At 48.2% G+C, this 22,768-nt stretch overlaps 1 protein-coding gene across 2 annotated transcripts; it reads left to right on the plus strand.

Annotated features, from left to right (window-relative positions):
• The first annotated feature begins 398 nt into the window (after positions 1-398).
• Positions 399-19,824, plus strand: ARF3 (ADP ribosylation factor 3). Of its 2 annotated transcripts, XM_060166359.1 has the most exons (5): positions 407-596; positions 14,827-15,066; positions 15,883-15,993; positions 16,230-16,354; positions 16,926-19,824. In XM_060166359.1, the coding sequence occupies exons 2-5, from the start codon at positions 14,919-14,921 to the stop codon at positions 17,085-17,087; spliced, it is 546 nt and encodes a 181-aa protein (XP_060022342.1). In that variant the 5' UTR covers positions 407-596; positions 14,827-14,918; the 3' UTR covers positions 17,088-19,824. The 2 variants fall into 2 exon arrangements, with proteins under 2 accessions (XP_060022343.1, XP_060022342.1); XM_060166360.1 differs by lacking the exon at positions 16,926-19,824 and having other exon boundaries at positions 399-596; positions 16,210-16,322.
• Positions 19,825-22,768: the final 2,944 nt, after the last annotated feature.

The raw sequence follows: 22,768 nt of genomic DNA on the forward strand, positions 1-22,768 counted from the left end.
AAATGTATATATAAAAAAAGTTTAAAAAAAATGAAGATGAGAGCTAAGGTCCAAAGCAAGGGCTGTTCACTCATTTTCTGCTCCTTCCTGACTTTGCCCAAGGAGACCCAGTCTCCAGTGTGCCCATTATGCGGCCCAGTCCTTAAATAACAGACATGGCTCTGAGGCTTGCGATTCTCACCTCTGTCCCCACTGTCTCACCCCCATTTCCTAGCTCCCGCCTCCGCCGCCCGCAGTTTCCAGCCCCCACATCGGCCTCCGCCAGGTCTTCCACTCACATGCCCGCTGCCTCTGCTGCAGCAGCTGCCATGGTGATGGATCTCGCGAGAACTGCCGCTCGCCGCCGCGCAGTTCTCGCGCGATCGGGGAGGTGGGAAGTATCCTGGTCTGGGGGTGAGGGTGCGCCGTACAGCTCCTGTAGCCTTCGCGGTTTCCGGTGCTAGGTGGAGGGAAGGAAGGAGGGAGCTGGGAGCGGGGCCAGGGGAGCAGCCGCGCTGAAATCGGCGGAGGGAGCCGGAGAGAGTGGAGCGAGAGCCGAGCGGAACCTGCGGGGGCGGAGGCGGCGGCCGCAGCGGCGGAGCTGGGAGCAGGAACAGGTGAGGGGCTGGGGAGGAGGGAAGGCGGGTCCCGGTAGAGGAGAGACTCGGGGTGGGAGCTGAGAAGGTAGACCCCCACCCCCACCCCCGCTTGCTCGCTCGCCCGCCCGGCACTGCTTGGCATGGGCCGGTGTGGTCCTTCCCACCAGAGAGCTTGGAGAGGGGGCGCCGGGCCAGCCACACGCCTGCCCCCGCATTTGAAGGACACGGAGCTGGGGTGGGGGTGGAGGGCGCACATGAATTTGTCCTCCGCCTCGCACAAGGGGGCGACCTGGGCTGCAGTTAGGTTCCCCTCGCCTGCAGGAGGTGGGCTTTTGAAGGGTTGGGGTTGAGGGGGAGGAAAGCAGTCTAAGGTGAGGTGACGCGGGGGCGGTGATGGCTGTTTTGTATCTTTTTCCTATTAAAGGGCTAGGGAATGTCGCTTTTTCCTACCCCTTCTCCCTCTCCACCTTAGTAATAGACCAGAGAGAAGCCTTGCTATGGTGACACCCCCTCCCCGCATCGTGGCGCAGGGGTGTTTAGGGGGTTTAGGGATTAACCGGGAACACAGGCTAGTGGGGCACTCCAGGGGCACTATTTGGTGGAGGCTGAGCTTTCGGGTCTTGGGGACCGGCAAGTCGGGAAGAGGGCAGCAGGTGGGGAGCAAGAGGAGAGGAGGCAGGAGGAGGGGGAGGGGATCTGATCTTGCTTGGAGAAGAGAGGTGGTGCCTTCCTCCCCCAGGCGAAGCGGGGGCGGTCTCACAGGAGGAGGGAGCATCTTGTCACTGGCTCAGAGTTTCTGTCTTCCAATCCGCTTTCTTTCTTTAGGAAGTACCAGGATTCCCGGAACAGAAAATGGAGCCATTGCTTATACCAATGTCTGCGGGAAGGGGGCGGGGGTGTGTGGAATTCCCTGTTGAAAACGGGCCACTTGATTAGCAAAGTGGTAGCTCCTCTTTTGGGGGAGTTGCCTTCTTTCTGGGTTGTATTACTGCTGGTCTCTCTCTGGCCAGGCCAGGAGGAGTGTGGTATGTGGTCAGGAGTGAGAAGAAATAGTGAGGTCATCGGGTGAGGGAGAAATGTAACTTAAAACCTGTCTCTGCCGCGGTTGGATTGGGTCACCCCTGGTCTATGGCATGAAAGTTTTATTTGGTAGGAGATCTGCTGCAAGGAGTCTGATTGCTTGGGTCAGTGCAACAGGGCAGAATCTAGTCTCTGCATACTTTCTTCCGTGTCCCTAATCAGGTGTTGACAGTTTTTGCTGCCATTTTGTCTTGAGCTTGTTGTTGGGGGGTCTCCACTTGCTATGACTGGAATGGGTCAGTGAATTGGTCATTGTACCTTAGACCCGAGTTTGAATAACACGTCTAGAAAAGCTCAGTCTAAGAAAGAAGCTGACTCACCTTTTCACAGAATGGATCATTGACCGTGGAATTCAGCTGGGAAGGGTCCTCCTGTATCCCATATACACATGCCTCCTGCCTCCCAGCATAGTTATTACCTTGCGTAGTCAAAATTTTTATGTGTATGTCTTGCTTTTCCAAAGAAAAGAAGCTTTTTGAGTTCAGGAATTGGATCCCATCTTGTATCTCCCACACTATCTGGGCACACAGTAGGCACTCACGATGAATACAGGATGTGAATGAACAGAACTCAGGTTTTCTGACCACAGTTTAAGGAAAGAGGAGGAGAGGGCTTGGCTGTCAAGGAGAGTGCCTGAAGATAGCTGAGTGAGAGTGTAAAGGTCCTTAGCCTTTGTAATTAAGAAGTCTTGGTCTCTCCACCTTCCTAAGAGGCAAAAAACAGTCATGGAAAATGAAAATAAGACCCCAAAAGAAAAATATTAGAACACAGAGTCATTATTTATCAGAAATCCCAGATCTCCTGCTTCCCCATTGTGGGCAAAGGGGTCTCTCCATTAGACCTAAGTCCTTCAGAGTGTTGTCTGCAGATTGGGATCCTGGTAATTACGGAGAAGGGAGCCAGTGTATGTATGTGGTGCCTGGCATAGAATTGGTGCCCGTGAATGGTAGCTGCTATTATTAAACTGAATGCAAGTGTAAAGGAGAGCAGACAGCAGGCTAAAAGAGTGGAAGTGAAGTCTTAAGTGCACAAAGGGTCATAAAGTGTGTTTACCTCTGCTAGTCTCTTCCACTGGAGTCATAATAGAGAAAATGGACTCAGAGGACAGTGGGTGGGATTTGTTGGTCAGAAGGAGGAAGTTCTTTAAAACCAGGTTTGTTAAAGTTGAATCAATAACTGAGGGAAATTGTGGAATCTGCTTACAGATGGAATCTGCTTTCTGTGGAATACCTTTAGAAGTGGATGTCAAGAGGCTTGAGACTCAAAACATGTCACTGTATTTGGCTCTCCTCACCATTTTTTTTTTTAAATTGAGGTATGGTTGATTTACAGTATTGTTTTAGTTTCAGGTGTATGCATAGTTCCCTTTACCTTTTTTTTTTTTTTTTTTTTTTTTTTTGTGGTACGCGGGCCTCTCACTGTTATGGCCTCTCCCATTGTGGAGAACAGGCTCCAGATGCTCAGGCTCAGTGGCCATGGCTCACGGGCCCAGCCGCTCCGCGGTATGTGGGATCTTCCCGGACCGGGGCACGAACCCGTGTCCCCTGCATCGGCAGCTGGACTCTCAACCACTGCACCACCAGGGAAGCCCCCCTTCACCATTTTTGTTGCAGGTGAATTTGGAGGCAAAATGGTATGGTAATTAAGAGTGTGGACCTTGGAATTAGACAAAATTGAGTTCAAATCCTGCCTCTGCTAATTACTAGTTGTGTGATTTTGGTGAAATTATTTGTCCTCTTTTAGCTTCATTTTCCTCATCTGTAAAGGGTATGATAATGATAGTACCTATGCATACTGTTGGCCTGAGAATTAAATGAGATAATACATGTAAAGCACTTAGTATTAAACAAAGTACACATAGTAAGCCTCAAGTAAATGTTAGCTGCTATTAATAATCACCATCATCATAGAAATAATAACATGAGCACTCAGGGCTGCCTTAAAGAGGAGGTTTACAAAAGAACAACTTGCCGCCTGAAGCGCCTGTGTAGAGGGATGATTGTTACCATGACTTCTTGTGCTGGTCGTAGGCTTACGAGCAATGAAATCTTTTTTTCAGCATCAGCCTCACAGAGGCAGCTCCTGTTGCCTGAGTGGGAGGTGAAGCTGGAGCAAGGCAGGGGCCCTGAACTATCAACTTGGATGTAGGGTGAGGATATGGGGGCTCAAAAATAGTGTTCAGTGTGACTCTGAGGTAATGGTTGACTCTTCCATAAAAGAGCACCCTGATTGTCCTAGGTTGGGCATTTAGTTTCCTGGCTCCCATCATTTTAGATTTCAGATAGTATTTTAGCATCCTCCATTTCCTGGGCCACTCTTTTCACTTAGTCATATCTCCTTTAAATGTCTGCCTTTGTTTCAGAATGTACTGTATTAGGATCCAGAGTTGCGATATCTGTAATTCTGTGTACTGTACCTTTTCCAAAATCTATTGCAAATATAGGTAGAATGCTAATAAAGCTTTTTGATAATGAAAGGACATGGGGAGCCTTTGGAGAAAGTTCTACAAATGTTTGAAGGCTTTGTATTGTAGTCTAGGAAAGAACTGACTGAGGTAGGGAGTCTATGAAGGTGTTAGAGATTTGTCATGGACTTCTGCAAAGGATCTGCTGCACCATATGGACCAGAAGGGAAATGGCTCAAGATTTCAGGGATCCACCATTAGCACCATATTCCTGAAGAAAGGTGAAATGCCTGGGTGTAGCAGATCTTAGTTCCCTGACAACCAGGGATTGAACCCAGGCCCTCGGCAGTGAAAGCGCAGAGTCCAAACCACTGGACCTCCAGGGAATTCCCATAACCTGTCCTTTATGAGCTTAAACACAAGAGTGTCAAGCATAAATGTTTAAATTTCAACATGATTTAGGATGCAGAATAACATTTGCTCTCTATTGGAGTGGTTTTGTCCCCTATCCTCCACTTTTTTTTAAAAAAGCAATTGAACTTTACCTTATATAAAATCTTATTTGAAGTCTGATACGTAAAATGCATAACAGTGCTGCTGCTGTGGTAGTGGTGGAGAGTGGCGAACATTATTAGAGCCTCTCATATAGTTCTCCCTTTTCCCCAGGCAGGCTCTGAATCCCATCCCGGGAACCCTAGGGCTCTGAGAATGTGGAAGCCACTTCTCCAGTTTGTCAGATACAGGAAAAGGATTGGAGATCACCTAAAGAGTACTGTCTTCCTCAACCTCGCAGACGTTTGCCATCATCAGTAGAACCGTGTTCAGCAACAAGCATATCAGTCACTAGCTACAGATCAGTCATGGAGCTGGGTGCTGGGAACATGAGTAAGGCATGGTCCGTGCTGGGAACATGAGTAAGGCATGGTCCCTGCTGGCAAGGGACTGAGAGTCTAGTGAAATACTTCCCAAACTTTTTCCCACCATGGCATACAGAGAAAATGGTAATAGTGAAATAGGCATAGCTGCTTGCAACCTGAGATGACTGGCCCATGGGCTCTAGCCACCCTAAGCCCTGCCTAGCTGTCCAGTATTGACAGGACCAGTATCTCCAGCTGACCTGTATTGCATTAAAGGCACATTATTTGGGAAGTTCCAGCTCTGGGAAGCAAAACCCACAAAGGTGAATAAGAGTAGAAGTGTGTTTGAGGTGCTAGGGGATCACAGATGGCTCTTATCGCTCAAGGCAGGTGATTCCCTGTCTTCTGTATCCTTAGGTTGCTCTATGATGGGTGGCTTTGTCCAAATCATTGCCTCCTGTTTTCATCTGTGCACTGGCAATTCCATCTTTTTTTAAAAAATGTTTTAATTTAATTTAATTTATTTTTTTATACAGCAGGTTCTTATTAGTCATCCATTTTATACCCATCAGTGTATACATGTCAATCCCAATCTCCCAATTCATCACACCACCACCACCCCTGCCCCCGCTGCCGCTTTCCCCCCTTGGTGTCCATACATTTGTTCTCTACATCTGTGTCTCAGTTTCTGCCCTGCACACCGATTCATCTGTACCATTTTTCTAGGTTCCACATATATGCGTTAATATACGATATTTGTTTTTCTCTTTCTGACTTACTTCACTCTGTATGACAGTCTCTAGATCCATCCACGTCTCAACAAATGACCCCAATTTCAGTCCTTTTTATGGCTGAGTAATATTCCATTGTATATATGTACCACATCTTCTTTATCCATTCGTCTGTCGATGGGCATCTAGGTTGCTTCCATGACCTGGCTATTGTAAATAGTGCTGCAGTGAACATTGGGGTGCATGTGTCTTTTTGAATTATGGTTTTCTCTGGGTATATGCCCAGTAGTGGGATTGCTGGGTCGTATGGTAATTCCAGTTTTAGTTTTTTAAGGAACCTCCATACTGTTCTCCATAGTGGCTGTATCAATTTACATTCCCACCAACAGTGCAAGAGGGTTCCTTTTTCTCCACACCCTCTCCAGCATTTGTTGTTTGTAGATTTTCTGATGATGCCCATTCTAACTGGTGTGAGGTGATACCTCATTGTAGTTTTGATTTGCATTTGTCTAATAATTAGTGATGTTGAGCAGCGTTTCACGTGCTTCTTGGCCATCTGTATGTCTTCTTTGGAGAAATGTCTATTTAGGTCTTCTGCCCATTTTTGGATTGGGTTATTTGTTGTTTTAATATTGAGCTGCATGAGCTGTTTATATATTTGGGAGATTAATCCTTTGTCCGTTGCTTCATTTGCAAATATTTTCTCCCATTCTGAGGGTTGTCTTTTCATCTTATTTATGGTTTCCTTTGCTGTGCAGAAGCTTTGAAGTTTCATTAGGTCCCACTTGTTTATTTTTGTTTTTATTTCCATTACTCTAGGAGGTGGATCAAAAAAGATCTTGCTGTGGTTTATGTCAAAGAATGTTCTTCCTATGTTTTTCTCTAAGAGTTTTATAGTGTCTGGTCTTACATTTAGGTCTCTAATCCATTTTGAGTTTATTTTTGTGTATGGTGTTAGGGAGTGTTCTAATTTCATTCTTTTACATGTAGCTGTCCAGTTTTCCCAGCACCACTTATTGAAGAGACTGTGTTTTCTCCATTGTATATCCTTGCCTCCTTTGTCATAGATTAGCTGACCATAGGTGTGTGGGTTTATCTCTGGGCTTTCTATCTTGTTCTATTGATCTATATTTCTGTTTTTGTGCCAGTACCATACTGTCTTGATTACTGTAGCTTTGTAGCATAGTCTGAAGTCAGGGAGTCTGATTCCTCCAGCTCCGTTTTTTTCCCTCAAGACTGCTTTGGCTATTCGGGGTCTTTTGTGTCTCCATACACATTTTAAGATTGGCAGTTCCATCTTGACCTGCATAGTGGGACCAGATTGGGGCAAAGATTTACTAGGGCTTTAGGCTGATTACTCATGGAATTTAAGTGATTTTATAATTAGGAAAGTACAGTGTTCTGGATATCCAAGGCTATCGATGTGGGCATTGGAGCAGCCATCAAATATCAGGAGATGGTGCAGTTGTAAACTGGTCAGGTTCTAAGAATAGGGCAAGCTGAAAGCTTTGGTGAGAGGGTAGTGCCACAGAATGTTCCAAGGAAACAAATGAGTCTAGTTTTTATCCGGCCACTGTTTTATCTAGCGAAGTCATGTATTCTGAAACAGACTTAATGCTCTGCTCTGACTCATTTGCTGAGGGTTGTCCGTAGGAAAAGCCATACCCTTTCTCGGTGTTTGGGTCTTTATCAGGGCAATTTAGAATCCTTCTTCACTTGGTGTTGTGGCCTCCTTCAGGTCATCCTGTACTGGAGTCTTCCTCTCAGACTAGAAGGGAAACTGGCGTAGGATTCTGGCTTGAGCCTAAATGCTGCTAGTTGAGTTAAATGGAGGCTAATTTTAGTTAGATATGTTCTAATTTATAACAAGGTCATCACTGATTGCCTAGTAGTTAAGTTCAGTAGGTATTTTTCAGGCCTTATCTTAATTTGACCTTTCTACAGCCTTTGACCCTCCTTTTTTTTTAAATGTTCTTTCCTCATTGGTGTCTCTGATGTCTCACTCTCTTGATTTCCTTTCTACCCTTTTGGTTGCTTCCTACTCTCTTTCCTGGCCTTCTTTTTTGCCCACTGCTTTAAATGTTGATGTGCCCTAGGTTTCTGACTTTGGCCTTTTCTCCTGTCTCACTGTACACACTCTTCCTAGATATATCAATTAAGATGTATCAGTTGCAAAAGATAGAAAACACACCTGTGGCTCAAACAATCAAAGGATTTATTAAACATGTAGCAACAAGTCTAGGTGACATAAGCCAGACACAAAAGGACAAATATTGTTTGATTCCACATTTATGAGATACCTAGAATAGTCAAATTCAGAAACAGAAAGTAGAGTGGTTGTTTCCAGGGGCTGGAGAGGGGGGTTATTGTCTAATAGGTACAGAGTTTCAGTTTGGGAAGATGAAAAAGTTCTGGAGATGCATGGTGGTGATGGTTGTGCAATAGTGTGAGTGTACTTAATGCCACTGAACTGTACACTTAAAAATGGTTAAAATGGTAAATTTTATGTTATGTATATTCTACCACACACAGAAGTAGTCCAGGGGTAGAACACTTATTTTTTTTTTTAACCTTTTATTTTATATCGGAGTATAGCCGATTAACAATGTTAATCGTTGCAGGTTAATCGTTAATTTCAGTGTTAATCCTTGCTGTGTTTGTGTGCACAGCAAAGTGACTCAGTGTTTCTTTGTGTTTCAGGTGCACAGCAAAGTGACTCAGCCATGCATATACATGTATCCATTCTCCAAACTCCCCTCCCTTCCAGCCTGCCACATAACTTTTTATTTATTTTTTTAATCCAGCAACTTGACAGTGTTATTAAGGACCCAAGTTTTCTCAGTTTTTCTGCTCTGATATCCTAGTGTTCTTATGTCTGTCCCTTCATGTACCCAAGATACTCCAGCATCTCACCCTTCTACATTAACATCCAAAGGCTGGACGAGAGAGCATTGACATATGTTCTTTTTTAAGATTGAGGAAAACTTTCCCAGATACTCCCAGCAGACTTTCCTTACATCTTTATTGCCCTAGGTAGTGCCTAAACATTCGTGACTCGGTCATTGGCAAGAGAAATGGAATGCCCACATCCCTTCAGCTGATCAGTTTTCATACCCTAGGGCTGGCGAGGGGTAGTTCATACCCACTCCCTGCCAACATCTGAACAAAGTAGGGGTTCTGTTAGAAGAAAGAAGGGGAAGGTGGCTGTTGGTAGGCAGCCCGTAACTGCTGCCATACTGGATCATCTTGGTTCCTCTTGGGGCTTCAGTTACTATCTATGCAGATGATTCCATATACCCAGACCAGACTTTTCTCCTGAGCTTCATACCTTAGCACCTCAAAATTCGCGTTAATCTAAAAACAAACATCTTCGCTCTCAGATCTGTTCCTCTTATGTTTTCTGCCTAAAGAATTGCCACTGAATCACACAGGCCAGAAACCTGGGAAACATCTTTGACTCTTCTCTTCCTTCCTACATTTAATTAGTCATTAAATCCTGTGGATTTTACTATTTTGTTGTTTCAAATCTGTTCTGTCCTCTCTATTGCCACCTCTGTTTCAGAACTTTTCTTATCTGTATTACTGTACCTCCCAAGTGGTCTCTATGCTTCCAGTCTTTCCCCCTTTTAACTTATTCCCTAAACTGCTGTCAGAATGGTCTTTTATTTATTTATTTATTTATTTATGGCTGAGTTGGGTCTTAGTAGCTGCGTGCGGGCTTTCTCTAGTTGCGGCGAGCTGGGGCTACTCTTCGTTGCAGTGTGCCGGCTTCTCATTACAGTGGCTTCTCTTGTTGCGGAGCACGGGCTCTAGCCGTGCGGGCTTCAGTAATTTTGGCTCGCGGGCTCAGTAGTTGTGGCTCGCAGGCTCTATAACTCAGGCTCAGTAGTTGTGGCGCACGGGCTTAGTTGCTCCGTGGCATGTGGGATCTTCCCGGACCAGGGCTCGTGTCCCCTGCATTGGCAGGCAGATTCTTAACCACAGAATGATCTTCATTTATTTTTTATTTTAAAATTTTGGCTGCGTTGGGTCTTCGTTGCTGTGCGCAGGCTTTCTCTGGTTGTGGCGAGTGGGGGCTACTCTTCATTGTGGTGCGTGGGCTTCTCGTTGCAGTGGCTTCTCTTGTTGCGGAGCACGGGCTCTAGGTGCGCTAGAGCTAGGGCTTCAGTAGTTGTGGCTCGCGGGCTCTAGAGCGCAGGCTCAGTAGTCATGGCGCACGGGCTTAGTTGCTCCGCGGCATGTGGGATATTCCCAGGCCAGGGCTTGAACCCGTGCCTGCCGCATTGGCAGGCGGATTCTTAACCACTGCGCCGCCAGGGAAGCCCAGGATGGTCTCTAAAGCACGTATCTGATCATGTTACCCAGTATGACCTTTAAGGCCCTTCATGATTTAGCTCCTGCTTCTCTCTCCAGCCTCATCCTTCCTTTTACTCACCATGCTGCATCCACATAAATGACCTCCCAGTCGCACCTGTATTTGGCTAATAAATGCCCTCTCTAACTCAGGTCTTTGTGCCTGTGCACACTCTGTTCCCTCTCCCACCTTCCCTATTCCTTAGTGTCTGATTATTTCCTATTCTTCCTTTAAGAGTCAGCTCAGGTGTGACCTGAGAATCATGTCTGGGAATCGTCCTTTATCCTCCAGTCTTGAGTAACTGCTCCAGCTTTCTGTCCCCGTAAAACTATGTGCTTATCCCACTCTTATCTTCCCACAGTAATCCTCTGTTTCCTAGTCTTTCTCTCCCATTGACTGAGTTTCATGAAGGCAGAAACTGTCTTCCTCTGTATCCCTGGTTCATTATACTCAATAAATGTTTAATGAATGGATGGAAGCTGGCATCAGAAGCTGTTTCTTGGCTTTGGGAAATCTTTGAGCCTAATAGAATTCATTGAGATACTAATCTGGGAGTTCTTGTGTGCTGATTACAGTGCTCTTGAGGCAAAAATTCGGAAAGTTTACAGAGGTCACAAGCCAGCTGCACTAAGGAAACTAAATACAGGCAGACCCTGCTTTGGTTTTCTTAAATTTTTTGGTCTGCTCCATTGGCTGTGCTAAAAATAGCATCTAATAGAGATTCTATTCGTGATTATCTCAATTTGAAGGTTGTTTGGGAATAAAGCTGCACCTGCAGTTTAGTGCACCCTGCCTGGGCAGCACAGGATTTGGGAAGCTCTGGTCGTCCTTTCCCTGGGCCCATGCAGCCTGAAGAGGAGGTGCTGGATCAGGAGTCCCCTCGGGGTGTCTCAGGACACATTCCTGCATCAGGAGTGGGCAGTGTGTGTGGCAGACTGAGCTGTGACTCTCAGAATCCCCTGGAGGGTGGAGCAGGCATGCCTCAAGTCCAGATAACTGAACAGTGACAGCAATGGCCTGCCCCTCCTGGAGGGTGGGAGAGAGGGATTGGGGGCAGTAAGTGATTGTCGGTGAGGACATCCTCAGGTGAGGCTTAAATCAGCCAGTGTGCTTGGTTGAACTCCTGCAGTGTCGCGCACAGGGAGGAGATAACAAAGTTTGTAACTGTAGAATAGAATGTTGAGACATACTCTTTGTTCATAGAGATATTACTATATTCCATTTTTCATCTCGAGCCACTCACCTTTAGTTTTAACTGCTTCCTGTTTCTGCCAGCCCATAGAACCCTGGTATTTTGCCCTCTTGACACAGGAGTGCCATCTGTGGCAAAAGAGAATGACTATAGGCAGTACAGTACGTAGGGATACAATCCAGGTTTTGTTTGTTTGCCATCTGCTTCCCAGAGCTTTCTCTAGGAATGCATTATGGTGAAAGTGAGAATTGGCTAGATAGCCATAGATTTGTATTCATGGCACAAAGCTGAAAGTGGCCACCATCCTGATGGTAGGGGCAGTATGCTATCTGGAAACAGGCAGGGACAGGGAAAGCCAAGACAAGAAAGCCAGCACCCTCTTTGGAATGTTCATCTGAGTCAAGCTCCTGATTATATTAAAGAAGAGTTGTAATGTCCATTAATTTCAAGGCTTTGGGCTGTCATGGGGGACACATGGTAACTACTTGAATATTTTGTTAGTTATCTATCAGCCCCACTGAGTATTAAATGACAAGAGAAAATTTTACCAATTTTAGTCTTCTGATCCTTTCATGGCTTTCCCAAACCAGTCTTGCGGTCAGTATATGTGGAAAATGGCCAAGAATTGACAGGAAAGCTAAGCAACCATCTGTGCATTACCCGGAGATAACCGCTGGGACAGAAGAAATGATAGAAGGACCTCCTCAGATGAGGCTAAAATTAGCCAGTGTGCTTGACTGAACTCCTACGGGGGGCTTGGCACTGGGAGCAAGGAAAGATCCCAAATAAATAAAAGGCATAGTCCTTGCCCGTGGTGAGTACACAGTTAACTTGGGGAGACGGTAAACATACAGACTTATAAAAGAAGAAAAAAGTCCATAACGTAGTGCCACTTGAGTGGTTCAGATAATTCAGGGTGCTTTATGTAGCATGCCAGAAAATAGAAATAAGTGTAACACTGGGATCAGATTTTGAACCAAGACTTTAGCATGAGAGCTTCGCAAAGGAGCAAACCAAAGGACAGTGTATGCATGTTCTGCGGCAAGGGATATCTTTCAGCCACTGCTCGACTCACAGTTGGTAATCATTCAGCCAGCAACAGTTCCAGTCATGAAGGAAAGCAAGGTAAATGTATGGTATAAATTCAGTTCAGAATCTGGGCCAAAGCCTGTTACTTAAGCTTTAAAGCAGAGTATCATCTGGAGCTGAAGGAAATGACACCTGAACTGGAGACAAGATAAAAACTAGGAAGACTTGGGGAAGGTCTAAATTTCTGGAAGTGATGGCAGCAGAACCAGAAGTCTGTCTACCACAGATTACCAAGGTTGGCGGGATCTGATCTTATTAGCTGGGCAGGTGTCCCCTCCTGCCTCAGGAATCCTCGGGAATCTGTCTGCCTGGGTGGTTGAGGCAGGATGAGCAGGGAGGATGGCTAGTGGGCGACTTGACTGAAGTTGAGGCCAAAGTTGAGCCAGGCCCTCCCCCCGGATGTGAGCGCTCTGGGTCAGGGGCAGGGCTCATCTGCAGAACCTACCCGGAGCACCACGCCTGGCTCATTAGTGGATGTCTGGGGAGGTCTTTGAAGATGAAACACTCCATAAGCACTCATTGTTTCTGTTTTTTGGACAAACTAGTACTTTGGTCTCCAGGAGCTGATGATCTGGCTCCTTTGTACTGGTCTGGAATTCGCTGCAAACTGAGGAGAGTAGGAAACAAACAAAAAAACCTGAAATCGTTTTTGAAAAAACAACTAAACTCCCACCAAACCCCGCCATGCTTTAGCTTGTAAATAGGGTTCCTCCCCATCCACCTTTCACATTCTTGGGTTTGGGTGCACTCTGTCTTAACCTGTTCTTTCGCCTACTGGGTTTGGGGTGTGCGTGTGTTTATCTCTGGTTCCTAGACTCTGTAGAGAATGCCAGCTGCTGGCATATGGCGATTGCCGAATAAGCTGCCCGCTGATGCATGTCTCCCGCGGGCCCAGAGAACTGGCTGGCACGGGTGACTCTGAACCCCCGTTTCATTGTTGTTTCAAAGATTCATTTCTGTGGCTGTCCTGAGCCATAGAGAAGGGAGGGAAGAAGAGAGGGAATGAATGACTCTGATTCTGTCTGTCGGGGGCGGTGGATGGGGTGGGCAGAGAGGCATTTTGTATTTTTGTAGTGTTCCAACTGCTCCCTTCATCTTTCCCGATTATGTAGCAGGCAGAAATGTCTAACCTGAGTGAACTGCTAGTCAGGTCAGTAGAGACCTGGGAGTTAGTTCAGTTATTCAGCTCCTGTGTGCCAGGTACTAGTCAAGGTAGGGAACACAGCAGGGAACAAAATAGATAAGGAGCTGACATTACAGTAGGAGGAGAAAAACAGTACAGCAGGAAACAAATACGTAACGTGTCAGATGGTGATAAATGCTATGAAGAAAAATAAAGTGGGATAAATGGTGTAGAGTGGTGTGTGTGTGTTATAGGTGGTTATGGAAGGCCTCTTTGATAAAGTGATGGTCGAACAGATGCCCGAAGGATGTGAGGGAGTGCTCCCTGAAGGTTGTCTGGGAGAGGAGCGTTCCAGGCAGAGTGAACAGCAAGGACAGAAGCTTTGAGGCAGGAAGGTATTGGGGAACTGAAGTGGGAGTATACACAGGGGAGAGTAGGAGATCTGATGAGAGAAACAGGAATGCAGATTGTGCCGGACTTTATAGGCCGTGGTATGGCTTTGGGTTTTACTGAAAAGGAGCTATGAAGCCCAGAGAGGGTTTTGAATAGAGGATCAACATGACCTGGTTTTGGCTTTAAAATCAGTCTGGCTGCTCTGTGGAGAATAGACCGAAGGGGCTTAGAGCAGAGGCAGAGGATGAGCTGACTGCCTCATTGCAGGTGGCCATGTGGAGCAGCTGTCCTGGGACGGGCCACGGCAAGCCTAGGACCTATGTGGCTGAGGAATGAGGGGCAGCCTCTCGCTACCCCATCTCCCAGCTCTCAGTGCACTGTTGTATGAACAGGGCATGATGTTAGCAGCTGGCATTTCACAGAGTGGAAAAGATCAGCCTCTCTTAGGAGTGCTGCTTTCTTATTTCTTCCTCATTAATTTTGGTGTGTAGAAGGAAGGTGTAGAGATATAGGAAGGGAAGAAGCAGAGTGTCTTGATTAGAGCTGAGAGCATAAACCTTGGGAACCTGGCAAGCCTGAACCTCGTTAGGAGTCACAAAGAGCCACTCCTCATTCCACTCCCTCCTCTCCCACCCTTTCCAGAAGTCTCAGGGTAAGGTTGGGGGAGGCAGAGGCATTAATGGTCTCCCAATGCCTTGGGGTATAGAGTAGAATTTCAGGACTGAAGGGACTTTAGAAATCATCTAGTTCAACCCCCTCCATTTACAGGTGCAGATAAGGACAGGTGAAATAACTCATCCAAAGTCACATGGGTAGATTACTGGCAGAAACAGGGGTCCTGGATGTTCACTGCTTTATCTCTGCTCCCAAAGGCTCAGGATGTGTCTGAGTGGGCCTTGATCTTCTTAGTACCCTCAGGCTCTCAGTTTGTCATGAAAGAACTCCAGCCATGACTTTAGCCAGTGCCATTAATGTGAAATCCTGACAAGCAGATGGTGGTAATAAGTTTGCATTTCTTTGCCTAGGATCAAGTCCTCCATACCAGGGACCAAGCCAAAACAAGACTGCCACTGCCCTCACTGCGCCCCGCTGTCCTCAGAAAGCGGCTGCTGTGATCATGGGTAATATCTTTGGAAACCTTCTCAAGAGCCTGATTGGGAAGAAGGAGATGCGCATCCTGATGGTGGGCCTGGATGCCGCAGGAAAGACCACCATCCTGTACAAGCTAAAACTGGGCGAGATCGTCACCACCATTCCCACCATTGGTAAGGGCACAGCTTGGATGTAGGCTTTCATGCCAGCCGCTGAGCCAGACAGGGGCCCCATTCCTAGATCCCCCATCTGGCCACCAGGCAAGTCCTTGCAGTTTGTGGGGTTCAGGGAAGAATGGTTATTTAGCTTACTAGCAGGTGCTGGGGCTGCTGTTTGCCTGTCTACCCTCACCCTCTCTAATGCGGGAACTTCAGCCTGGCACCTGACAGTGGCCCTCAGGCACTGAGCTGGTTTGTTCTCTGTTGTTTGAAAAGCAGGTGAAGGGCTTTGATGTTCCTGCCAGAGGCCTGGAATTGCTTCAGTTTAGATCCTTGGTGGCCCTGATCCCGGCTAAGTCCTGTCTGCAGGAGAGAGAACATGTGCCTTGTAAAGGCGGCTCCAGATCAGCAGCAGCAGCTGGTTCTGTATTTGGGGCTCCAGGACTATAGCTCACTTCTTGTTCTTCACTCTGCCTCACAGGCCTTACTTCTTAGCTGAGGCAGACTCTCGTGGCCAAGGTACAGGAGTGGGGCTGAGTCATTTCTTTTGCAGGAGGGAGAGTCAAAAACTGAGAGAATGAACGGGGAAGGTTGTCTCACCGAGGTGACTGTGAACTTCCTGACTGGCCCTCTTCGTCCTCTTCCACTTCTCGTAGGCTTTCTTTTTGGCCTTTCCACGACTAAGTCAAGGAACACCAGGTCTGAGGAAGCCCTAGCTTTCTTTCCCTTGCTAGGACATGGCCACGGCTGGGGGAAACAAACAGCCCACTGGGGCATCGTTTGCAGGCCTGGTGTTTCAGGCCAAGTGACCATTGTCTGTTTTTGCCAAAGGGTTCAACGTGGAGACAGTGGAGTACAAGAACATCAGCTTCACAGTCTGGGATGTGGGTGGCCAGGACAAGATTCGGCCTCTCTGGAGACACTACTTCCAGAACACCCAAGGTAGGGCATGTGAATTGCCCATGGACTGGCATGGGTTGGTTGGGTGTGAGCAGAGAGTATGGCTATTGTTCTTGGTTATCGGTAACCAACTTTTGCCCTGCTGCGGTTCCTAGGGGTGAGAGACAAGGAGAAAAGGGAGCAGATATTTGGAGGGTATAAGGAGGGTGTTATCTTTTGGTGGTGGGGGAGGGGAGTTGATCTGTCGTCTCTGTGCAGCCCATGTTCTGCCTCCCTAGGGTTGATATTTGTGGTCGACAGCAATGATCGGGAGCGAGTAAATGAGGCCCGGGAGGAGCTGATGAGGATGCTGGCAGAGGATGAGCTCCGGGATGCTGTGCTCCTTGTCTTTGCAAACAAGCAGGTGTGACATCTCCCTACCCCTGGGTTTGAGAGAGGGCAGCCTGGCCGTGGAAATCATGGGGTCTTGGGGCCCACTGTGTGGGAAGCCCCATGACTATGCTCTCAATTTTGAAAGTGTGGGAAATATGATTAGTTGGCTTCTTTATGCTCTTCTTCTTGTCCCCACCCCATCCCATCCCAGGTTTAATTAGCAACATTTCTGTCCAGAGGGACTGGTGTGGTAGATCCTTCACCTCCTGTCCCTCTTTTTTCTTACCTATTGTCTACTTTGGTGGAACTGCCCTCACTCTTATGGTCAGACAGACCTGATTGTACGTCCAGTCTGAATCACATCTCCACTTCCCTGCCAACCCATATTTGGTTTCCACCTCCTCAGTGGAATGATCTTTAGTGCCTTGGATCCGGAGTTCTAGGATGATTAAATCCAAAGTAGTTCTTTAGGATCTTGCTCTGGGTTCCTACACTGAAGGAGGAGGAGAGGGTGCTAGTCTACAAGTCTGTGGTAGATGGTCGCTCTAGAAGCCTTCGAAAGATCCTGAAGCTCCTTTTCGTGTGTCTCCCTTGTGCTCCAGGATTTGCCTAATGCTATGAACGCTGCTGAGATCACAGACAAGTTGGGCCTGCATTCCCTGCGTCACCGCAACTGGTACATTCAGGCCACCTGTGCCACCAGCGGGGACGGGCTGTACGAAGGCCTGGACTGGCTGGCCAATCAGCTCAAAAACAAGAAGTGAGAGCCAGACACCAGCCCTGTCCGACCGCCCCACCCGCCCCTGCTGTCTCCCTGCCCCAGCCCTGCCCTTCCTTCCTGTTGCCAGCGTGGCCAGGGCCCTGGGTATCATGTCCGTATGCCCAACAGGAGTCCTGCCTCCCCTTCCCTCCCCTCCCCCCTCCATGACCAGTCCCCAGTTGCTGTCGTAATGATGAATCATTCCAATTTACCGGATTTAAAACAAAAACAAGGTTGTTATGGTTTCATGGGGTGCCCCCCTCCCCAAGCTCTGGGGTTGGGAGGTGGGATGGGGTTTTCTCTCCAGCTGGTTTCGTTTGGCTCCGGTTGGTGTGCTCTTGGCATCTGAGTCCCTCCTCTCTCCCCATAGGCCCCTCTCCTGCTCCCCGTCTTCCTTTCCTTTGCCGCTCTCCCCCTGTTCTACATGGAAACTGCACGGGCCTCTCTGTGTGCGTGCATGTGTGCGCGTGTATATACCTGTATAGAGAGATATATAATGGGGGCCAAGGAGCGGGTGGAGGGTGGAGTGCAGCTCAGGGCTTGGAGCCAGGACATTGCCCACTCTCGCCGATCATCTTCCCCTCCCTTGTTGTTGAGATAAAGGGAAGGAGGGGGAGGGAAGGCTGCCCCAGTCCTGCACTGGTTCCTCTCCTCTGCAGGTAGGTGTTTTCCTGGATGATAGGACAGATGATGGACTTTCTGCCACCATCTTCCTTTATCCCTCTCCACCCCGCTTAGGGCAGGGGGGTGGCATTTATCTCTAGATGACGGTTCCCAAGGAGATGCCATTCTGCCCTGCCTTTTAGTGGGAAGGAGAGAGGAACCCACTCACTCTTACCAGCTCAGAGTGTTCAGCTGATCCTCCCCCTCATCCTTAAATCTGTTCCTCAGGAGCTTTAGGTGGGAGGTGGGGATAGGTAGCAAGACCATGGGGTGTATTTGGGACCCAGGGCACTGGGGAGAGGGGCTCAGGTTTTCCATCTTCATCCTCTTTTGTTATTAGGAGAAGGTGATACACAGATCAGTCCTATTCCTGCCTTCCTATCCCCCCATCTTCTGATCTTGGGGCTGGGTGGTTCATCTGTCCTTTGTCAGAAGCTTCCTCACCCTGGTAGTTGTGCTGGTCTGACCAGAGCTGGCTGGCTGGTTTAATGAGGAGCGGGGAGTGGGGGTGACATAGCAGACCTCAGTATCAATACCCCTGTTCTCCAGTTCTCTCTAGTCCAGGATGTGCTGAAGGGTGAAAACTTTGTTTCCAGACCCTCAGACCATCCTGCTGTCCTCCCTCTCCATCCCAACAGCTTTTTCCTGCCCTCTTCACCCGCCTCCCATAAATGGGTCTGGGCGTTGGAATGGAGGGAATAGGACTCTGAAGTGGTTGTTGGTGCTGGTGGGATGCGGCGGTCTTCAGAGTCCTCCCTTCATCATTATGTAGTTGTTCAGAAGCTGCTGCTACTATGTCTCTGTCTACAGGAGGCGCTTGTCCCTGAGATCCTGGCCTGGGTCCTGACTTCTGAGGTTTCTGTGAAGCCGTGGCTTTTCTGTGGGCTCCTGTGTGTGCTGGCTGCGCCCTGAGCTCCAAGACAGCCGCCCGTAACCTTTCTGCTAACGTCAGGGCCCAGGGCCTCCACAGCGTGGCTGGGGGACCCCTTCCCAGAAGGGCTGTCCCAAGCCCCACCCCATGGGACTAGGCTTCCTGTCACCTTTGTCTACAGCAGGAGGATCAATACCCCCCACCCCACCCCAGACTGAACTGTGAAAGAGAGGTTCCAGGGGTGTCTCCCTCAGTGCCAGCTCCTTAGTGATGTGTTACTTACCCGAGGTGCAGCGGGTGTATGCAGGTCTCTTGCTCTCTAGGCCTTGTATGTGTGTATGCGTGTGTGTGTGTGTGTGTGTGTGTGTTTGGTGGGGGGAGGGGGGTGCTGGAGCTTCTGTCTCATTTTAACATGCGCTCATTCCCCTGACCCCACAGATGCTTCCCTCCACACTTTTTCTTTGCCTCTGTCTCTATTTTGTCCGATTTTTTTTGCTCCTGCCCCTGTTGCCTCTCCCTCCCTGAACCCTTTCCTTTGCCTTCTCAACTTAGTCACTGCTGTTGCCTATTTGTCTCCCCTTTCCTTGGTTCTTTCCTACTTAGGATTCTTCACTCTGTACCTTTGTGGTTGGTGAGGACTTTGCCTCTTCTCCTTCCTCACGCCCTCTCTGACCCTGCCTAGGTAGATGCCAGTCCTAAATGGGTTCTTCTCATTTTAGACCCACCTCCACCTTGGTTTGGGGGGCTTCAGGGACTAGTGGGGCTGAGGGTGTTAGGAAGCAGCCTTAGAGGTTATGTAAGTGCTGCTTGGGGATCTGTCCAGCAGGGGGCAGTAAGTGATCTTGGTAGTATCCCAGGCTGCTAGGCTGGCCCTTTCTACATTCCCATTCACCTAAAAGCTCTTTTGGGATTGGGTGTTTCATTCCATTTCTGCCCACTCCCTCCCCCACTCTCCTCCGGTAGGTTTAATTTTTTGCTTTCCTTTGTTCCAGCCTTTCTTCTCCCTGGGGATTTCCCCTAAATTTCCCCCCTAAAAGTTTGTGGTGTTACAGTGGTAACTGCAGTTCTGAACTGGTTTTTCTCTTCTTTTTTCCTCCTCTGGAATGTAGACTGTATATGTTTAATAACTCACCTTCTCTCTCCTTGCTCAAAATGTGGGATACGCGATGACTGTGACCCTGGTTGGAAATTAAACTTGTTTTATGCAGCTCTGGAGCAGACCTTCATCCTTGATGTGCAGCAGCCCTGGGACAGTGTTGAATGGTGAGGGTACTTCTGCTTCTGGTCCCGCTCTCCAGACTGCTCTTTCCCTCAGCAGCGGGGTAAAGCGTACCCCTGACTGGGGAGAGTGAGGTTATAGAGGAGCTTAGGTTCATCTCCACACTGCTTACTATTTCCCGTCATACCCCAAAAGGGAGCTTAAATGAATTGGGCCCCAGAGTGTGAGGGCTTCGTGACTTTGCCTTTCTAATTGTAAAGGGTTTAACCCTGAACTTAGCCATATTTATCACCTTTTAGTAGACATTAGGGACTTCACTAGCTAGAGGGCCCTGAATTTGGAGTGCCCCACACTGCCTCCACTCTCAGATCTCCCCAGGCCTGCACATCAGGTGCTTCCAGTTGGAACAGGGTCCCCTCATCCATAGATTGGAGTCTGTTCACCCATCTAGTTCTGGATTTTGGTAGTGAGTAAGCGTGAAGGGTAGAGGTCTGGGTAGTATAATGAACTCGATCCTCCTTACAGCCGATGGCCCTGCGTCACCTCTGCTTTAGGTGTGTGGTTCCCCATTGTCAGGAAGCCAAGCCTCATCCAGAGATAATGTTTCGAGGCAAAAGACAAGCCTCTATCCTCCCATCCCACTCCCACCACTCCTGTGTTCCTCTCCTGCTATTACTCAGGCAAAGAAAGGGGTGGTGCTACCCTTTCTTGGGGTGGGGGTGGGGTGAGGTCTGGATGAGCCCGGCAGGTCTTCCCGACTCTTACCACTTTCTTAAGCTTTGAGGACAGAGGTCTTCCCAACCTGTTGATATGGGAAAGGGACAGGATTTAGGCATATAATAGGTCTGAGAGCCCCAAGTACCAGTGTGAAGTATATCATTTGTATTCAGTTACTTCCCTGCTGCCTCCCCTGGTAATTCTCCTTTTCAGCCCCTCTCTTGCTATTAAAATAAGTCATCACCCTCAAGGACCAGTGCTTCTGCCTTTATGAAACCCTTAAACTGCTCCAACCAGACATCACTTTATTAACCTCTTCAGCTTTGAACACTACCCACTTACCGCTCAAAATCAGATGATGCTTTTCTGCTTCTAGGCTCCTCAGAAGTCCTGCTTGGTGACTGAGGTGACCGATAAGTTAGGAGCACTTTCCCAAGCACGTTATTTGTATACTAGTAAATAGATAACTTCTAGAGCTACAACCTCGCATAAGATCATGATAATGGAGAGGACTTTAGCTGGATGGCAGGCCAGTGGGGGTCTTTTGACCCCTGACAACTTGGGGAAGAGGATGACCTAGTCCCTCTGTCCCTCAGTAGGCTGTCTAGGATGCCAGGAAGGAGGTGGAGGGAGCTCTCTTGTGGCTTTTGCTTAAACTTTCCATCTTTTGGGGTTGGGGGGGACATGTGGAGATGAAAGGGAGACTTAACCTGGAAGGTAAATGTTTAGCATCCAGCTCTTAGGACAGACAGCGACCTTGTCTTCCCAGAAACACGAATAGCTCTTCATTCATGGCTTGGGAGAGGATCTGGGCCTAGGATCCACTTCAGGATAATCTGGGCAAGGGAGCTTCTAAAATGAGCCTGGAGAAAGCCATTGGAAGTACTTGGATTGGTCCAGGTGGGATGGAGGCAGTGACAGGGAGAATGAGTGTGAGTATGTATGACTTTTTCAGACTAGAGGTATAAGGTCTGAAGGCTTCGGGGAGTCACTGCATCATTTCCAGTTTCAAGTACCTACACTGGTCAAAGCAGAAAACTGACAGGTATTTATTTTGTACCTCCTGTGTTTCCAGACATGTGCTAAGAATGGAGTCAAACCACGGTACTGAGGGAGAGACCAGGGAATCTATTTCTGAGATACTCTGGAATCCTTGGGATAAGCGTAGAGTACCACGTGGGGTAGTGAGAGTTGGGGAGTAAGTGTGTAGGGGGGATATCCCCTTGCTGCTTGCAGCAGAGAGTGGCATCTTTGCAGGCAGTTATACTACCGAGAATAGTCTCTTTCCCAGTTCAGAAGGGTGTGGGGGTAGAAGGGTCAAAGTCCAGTTTTCTACTTTCTAGCCTGGTAACTGGAGGTTAGAGTATCAGGCTGGTCACTGGGGAGTCACAGGATCCAGGTGCCTTTTTTCCTCTGCAGGTTTTTCATTCAAATTAGGTTTCCTGGCCCTGATTACTGGGATGGGTAAGGATGATCCTGAGTTCCTGAGCAAAGGGAAGAAAGGGTTAGGCCTGAGGAAATCTGAGCCTTGAGTGTGGTAAAGGGCACAATGCTGCTGAAGGCAGTGGTTGGAGTCTGGAAGTGAGGAACCTGGGCCAGGACTGTTCACCATCAAGCCTTGAAGGTAAGCGTCTCCTTGTTTGTGTCACTATGGCCATGAGCTGCAGAAGAGAGTATCTGGGCTTTCTCGAGCTTAGGAGCAAAGCTGGCTTCTGAGCTGAATGTGGTGGAGTAGAGAGGGTGCCTCGCAAGCCAGAACTCTGGCTCTCTGTTCCCAGAGCTGACCAGTTCTGCCCAGGCACCCTTCCTGCCCGACCCTTCCTCCAAACCGGGTGCATTGAGAGCTGTCTCTGGGGAGGTCTGGACAGTGAGTCTGGGCCAGGCAGGAGGTTTGAGAATGAACTTGGCCACCTGGCATTTCCTCCCACAAGCGTTGAGAGCTGTCCTAAGACAGAGTGCAAGGCCTTGTAAGGGTTGGAGGGCTTAGCGTGGGGCGATGCGTCACAGGGATTTGGATGCTAGCTTTTTTCTGGGTTCTGAATATAGGAATACTGCCTTTAGGTAATAAATAGGAGATGGAGAATCTGTTCTTGCCTATGCCAGATGTTGCATTGATGGGATGAGACATCCCTGGCTAGAACAGCCAAAGGGCAGGGTGCGCGAGGGAGGTCATGCTTCATTCCTGGTTACGAGCGCATAACCATACCTGAAAAGA

Source organism: Lagenorhynchus albirostris, chromosome 11 (assembly GCF_949774975.1).
Source record: "Lagenorhynchus albirostris chromosome 11, mLagAlb1.1, whole genome shotgun sequence".
Classification (NCBI taxonomy): Eukaryota; Metazoa; Chordata; class Mammalia; order Artiodactyla; family Delphinidae; genus Lagenorhynchus; species Lagenorhynchus albirostris.

What these genes read in the sequence shown, in the direction of transcription:
- ARF3 (XM_060166359.1), top strand. Translation starts at nt 14,919, where the DNA reads ATGGGTAATATCTTTGGAAACCTTCTCAAGAGCCTGATTGGGAAGAAG. An exon ending in CTACTTCCAGAACACCCAAG is followed by an intron (nt 15,994 to 16,229) that starts GTAGGGCATGTG and finishes CTGCCTCCCTAG; the next exon opens with GGTTGATATTTGTGGTCGAC. An exon ending in TTGTCTTTGCAAACAAGCAG is followed by an intron (nt 16,355 to 16,925) that starts GTGTGACATCTC and finishes CTTGTGCTCCAG; the next exon opens with GATTTGCCTAATGCTATGAA.